Source organism: Nomascus leucogenys, chromosome 13, assembly GCF_006542625.1.
Source record: "Nomascus leucogenys isolate Asia chromosome 13, Asia_NLE_v1, whole genome shotgun sequence".
NCBI lineage: Eukaryota > Metazoa > Chordata > Mammalia > Primates > Hylobatidae > Nomascus > Nomascus leucogenys.
Window position 1 is genome coordinate 91,270,586 of NC_044393.1, and position 5,524 is coordinate 91,276,109.

The window sequence follows — 5,524 nt, forward strand, 5'->3', positions numbered from 1 at the left end:
GCCTCTAAACTTGTTCACCTTTTCATTCTCAGTGTATCACATAGAGTTTGGCATATAGTTGGTGATCAGTAAACTTATATTAATTAGTTTGAATTAATGACTAAATAACTGTATTAGTCCATTCTCACACTGCTATAAAGACATACCTGCAACTGAGTAATTTATAAAGAAAAGAAGTTTAGACAACTCATGGTTCTGCAGTCTGTACAGGCTTCTGCTTCTTGGGAGGCCTCAGGAAACTTATAATCATGGCAGAAGGGAAAGCAAACACATCTTCACGTGGATAGCAGGATTGGGAGGGTGCTACCCACTTGAAACAAGCAGGTTTTGGGAGAACTCTATCACAAGAACAGCAAGGGGGAAGCCTGCCCCCATGATTCAATCACCTCCCACCAGGCCCCACCTCCAACACTGGGAATTACAATTCGACATGAGATTTGGGTGGGGACACCGAGCCAAACCATATCAATAACCTTTCACATTTTCTCAATATAGTAGTTTGACCCTGTGTCCACCTTCTTAACAGCTAGTTTCAAGAGAAAGTTAATCAATGCCGACAGGGACCATTCTTGGAAAGATGTGGTACAAGACAGTATATTTTTATTTAGATACTGTTTTTTGGCATAGAAAGAAGGTAAAGTTGATGAATAGGATATGGAACATGAAGAGATAAAGGTGTTCAGTTGGCAGCAATGGTCTGCTGAATCCATTTCACGTAGTTGCAAACTTTAGTGTAGACTCCAGGTTTGTTCTTCTGAGCACAACCATAGGCCCAGGAGACAATTACCTGGAGTTCTCCTTTGCAGACAACAGGGCCACCAGAGTCACCCTGGGCAAAAAGGAAGGGATATTCAGAGCTCTTATTTATGCCCAGATGGGAGAATGGGCCCTAAGGTGTTTTTCCATTGTGCTGGGGCCATTGTCCCACACTGCTGATCCACCATGAAGCACTTTCTCTTCCCCTTGGAACCCTCCAACCCTCAATCTACTTACTGTATCAGTAGTTAGTCTTCCTTAAACCTTATTTGAGCCCCTTCTCTTTCCTTGGTAGGCCAATTGGGCCAAGAGGAGGTTTCATACTGCTTAACTAGCTCTGCTCCTTCCACTAGAGTTCCTTTCCACAGTTTACCTCCTCAGAAGGGCACTTAGAAGTACTATTTGCACACCATCTTCTGTGCATCTCTTAACTCTTAAACCTAGACATTAATGCAATAAAAATAAAATATTTAATTTGTCCCAAGGCTATCCCTCACCTCTCACAATCAGTTATAGGGGCAGTTTTACAATCCTCTGTGTTTCTGAAAAGGGGAATTATGGAGGAGAAGACTAAGAATGAGCTGGAATTGAGAAGCAGTACAAAGAAACTAACCTGGCAAGAGTCCTTTCCACCCTCCAGGAATCCCAGACATATCATGTTTGTAGTAATCTTGCCTGGGTAGGCTGTGCAGCAAGCAGTGTTAGAGAGAATGGGAGCCTTCAGACACTGCAGGAGATCAGGGTAGTTGGCTGTGGAGTGGAAGAGTAAAAAATGCAAGATTACTCATGAGGTTTCCAAAAATTTCTTTCTCAATACATCTCCCCTCTTCCCCTATACTCTCACTCTTTCTTTCAATTAGCAAATGACTTCTCATTTGAGAGAACAATTTTTTTTTTCTAGAAGCTTTCCCAAATACTTCTAATCAATGAATTGTTCTTTCTCTGACACTAGCATCGGTGACCACAGATCTCACATCTAGTGACTTTATTTCTCAAGTAGGTGTATGCTCCCGGCAAGACCAAATCCCTGATCCCTGAGTCTTTGTTTTATTTACCTCCTCAGTTTATAGTTCTCTGTCCATCACTAATCATACTTCAGTTAAATACCCTGATATCTTCATAGTACTTCATTATTGTGTCTTCTGCATGGTTCCAACAAAGGAATCTTCTTCATTTCAATTATTAATAGTATATTTCTGAGATTCCATGTATCCAAAAACTATGTTCTGGGAACTTAGCCTTAAGCGAGTTTGGACTAGCTGACTTTCCACATGTCTTTCAGCTCTAAAATTGTCATACTTGGTACTTCCGTTTCAGGCAACAATTACTGCCACTGCTCAGGGTGTTGCCCCAGCCAGAGATGAGGCACTGAGTACCAGCCGCTGTACAGGATCTTGGCAGAGAGGTGGTGGCCACTTGAGAGTTGATGGTGGCGGCTGAGCTCAGCTTAACCAGCATGATGTCATTATCAATGGTGGCTGAGTTATACCTGGGGTGGCAAATAATCTTGGCTGCATTTATGAATTGCATTGCCTTCATAGGCCTTAATGTTGTATTCTCCCAGACGCACTTGGATTCTACTGGATTAAAAGATATAAGAGGTTCCTAAGTATCTAGCTTGAGCTATTTCCACTTCTCCTGACCCCCCATTTATGAGCATAAACACAGACACCATCCTTTTCAAGCAATCAGCCACACAGTAATTGTGCACTTAAGGTAGCATTCTGCACCACCACACAGTACAGGTTACAGTTTTCCTTAGGGAAGTGTCACTGCGAGTGCAGACTCACTGCCCGCCATCTTGTTAGAATAGTAAGGAATGGGAATGAGAACTCAAGGACTTGAATAAACAGTTGGAGATAAAAAGGAAGTTGGTGGAGATTGATCAGTACTTGCCATTTGGGATCACCAGTTATCACAGGGAATGAAGCAGGAGTCAGAGAAATGGCAGAATGTTAAGGGAGCAGAATGAATAATGCATATTTTTAATGTTGCACTGTAAATTCTCTGTATTTTATTGCCTCCATATACAGTTTATACTGGCTGAGCTACAGTAATTAGCACTAAGTACTGATTCATGTCATAAGCTATTTCTAGGGATAGTTCACCACTCACTATTTCCCTTCCGTATCTTGAATACCATCATTTGGGAAGACATCAGGGAACCCTGAAGGGTACCTCTCCATGCAAAAGCCCTTTATACATCAGATAATCCCTGAGAAAATAAAAAGTCTTTGGAGGTCTGAATGCCTCACCCTCAAGCACAACTCTGCAGTTTACTCTGGATTGTGTTTTGTCAGGGATAGAGGATTAATTAATCTTAGTGCATAAGAAAGTGAGTATCAATGACTTACGACTTGTAGCAGTGAGCCACGGACACCACCCATTTGTTATTGATGAGGGAGCCGCCACAGAAGTGATAGCCAGCATTCAGGACACCTGATAGGGGACAGAATTCCTCTGACAGATGTAGCCCCCAACGATCTTGTCATCATCATCACTAGTGGGGAAAGCAGCTGACAGAGGAAAGTTGGGAACTATCAGTTAAACAGATCTATCTTAAAGTTTCTACAATACCATGAAGTTTTCTCAGATTTACCAAAATAATCAGGAAATGGTGGCTTTAAGGTAATTTGGGGGTGGGGGGAATTTATTATCCCAGACCTTTAAATTGTACCCCACTTATAAGATTATAACTATTTTTTAATTTATGCTTTAACTTTGATAAATGCATTTTTTAATATATGTACTATTCAGACACACACGCGCACACACGCACGCACACACACACACACTCAAAGATCAGAAACTCTTGACACAGTAAATCTCCTGAATATGACTTCCTGAAGACACAAGGAAACTTTTTTCACAGAACTCTGCTCCGCAGCCATACAATTAGGTGTAATGCTTTTCAGTAGTCATGCTGATGTTGGTTTGTGGTTGTTGGTGGGATGTTGGTATGGGAAAAGGAGCCCCATACGGTAACAGAAAGGAAGCTTTAAAAAGGCACCTGAGGCCAGGTGCGGTGGCTCACGCCTGTAATCCCAGCACTTTGGGAGGCCAAGGCGGGCGGATCATGAGGTCAGGAGATCGAGAGCATCCTGGCTAACACGGTGAAACCCCGTCTCTACTAAAAATACAAAAAATCAGCCGGGCGTGGTGGCGGGCGCCTGTAGTCCCCGCTACTCGGGAGGCTGAGGCAGGAGCATGACATGAACTCGGGAGGTGGAGCTTGCAGTGAGCCAAGATGGCGCCACTGCACTCCAGCCTGGGCAACAGGACGAGAATCTGTCTCATAAAAAAACAAAAAAACTAAGGCACCTGAGAATTTTCTGGTCTGGAATGAAATTAGAGATTTATACTTTTGCTCTCCTAATTTCTCTTCTTGATTCCAGTCTAGAATTTTTATTAAAATCATTTTACAGAGCATTATAGGATGACCCTCTTCAGCCTTTCCTCTTATCCCAATTATCTTTCCAATACTTATGAATTTATTCAGCTTTTAAAGTCTAGCCTGCTTTATATCTTGTAGCTCCAAAAGTTTGTGATTATATTTTATGAGCCCCATTGTTCAGATATTTTTAATAGTTTTAGGAAAGAAGTTAGCAGGTGTGTAGACAGATGCATTGAATTTATACCTGCCTAACTTGAGAAAATTTAGTATTAAGTTTTAGTCATATAAAATTTAGTAGTATAAAAGGAAAACTCATCATGTTTCTGTTATATTCATGATGAAATGACATGTTACTTTACACCAGAGGGATATCCATGGCAAAAATATCATAAAACACAGCCCACAGCTTTTATTCATGAGAAAGAAAATTGCTTTTCCCTTTGGCTTTATATCACTAGCCCTTTAGTGTGGAGAAGATGCAGGCTCTGACACCTGCAGCCTCTTTAAGAGCACACGATTAGTTTCAATTATTAACTCCAAATTCTTGGAAAGATCAGGATAAGCGCCTCCTTAATCTGGGCTGTCTTTTCCTTTTCTCTCCTTCTTCCTTAATATTACCCAGAAGTTGAGAGCAAGTCCTGTGTCTTTATATGTTCTACCCTGATCACTTCTGCTCACTGTGATCTTCCTCCAACAAGTGAAATTTAATTATCCACAAACATATGTATTTTGCACTGCCGTTTCACTGTTTTGAGCCTCTTGAACACAGACACCAGATTCAACATTCATTGTTGTCTTCCAGAGTATAAAGCACAGACTTAAGTTTATGTTCGACATCTGCTGATTCACTCATTAAAAGAGACTCACCAGCAGCTCCCAGGAGAGCAAGGAAGATGAAAGTCTTCATGGCTGCTCACTTCACCTGGACTTGGAAACAGCATGACAGCTTTTCTTCCACAGCTATTTATACCAATGGACTTGTCTTGACATTCATGGCCACAGGGGCCAGAAAAGGGATTTCACTGCAAACTCACAAATCTAAATCTAAATTCTGTCACAGATGCAAGATAACTCAACATAAATTTTAAACATTAACATTTGTCTACTTTTCTAGAGGGTCATGGGACTGAAAGCAATAAACCCACCTGGTAGAAACTGTGCCCCATAATAGGTAAGGAAGATGGAGTAAGGTCACAGGACAGAGTTACAGGTGTCTGGATTCCCAGATAAAAAATATTAAGTAGTTGGGCATCTCAACTGTATATGTTTATTCTAAGAACTACTGCACTTTTGAAGTTTCATAATGTAGACTCTTTTACAATTTTATACTTTGTCTTATGACCGCTCTGGTCTTATATACCCATGTTAGCTTTT

General features: G+C 41.1%; 1 protein-coding gene across 1 annotated transcript; it reads right to left on the minus strand.

The window, feature by feature from the left end:
- Positions 1–679: 679 nt before the first annotated feature.
- LOC100591545 (trypsin-like) lies at positions 680–5,057 on the minus strand. The gene is given in 7 exon segments (XM_003270839.2): positions 680–829; positions 1,370–1,506; positions 2,085–2,284; positions 2,286–2,336; positions 3,111–3,192; positions 3,195–3,272; positions 5,018–5,057. Coding segments are annotated over 7 exon segments (738 nt in total).
- Positions 5,058–5,524: the final 467 nt, after the last annotated feature.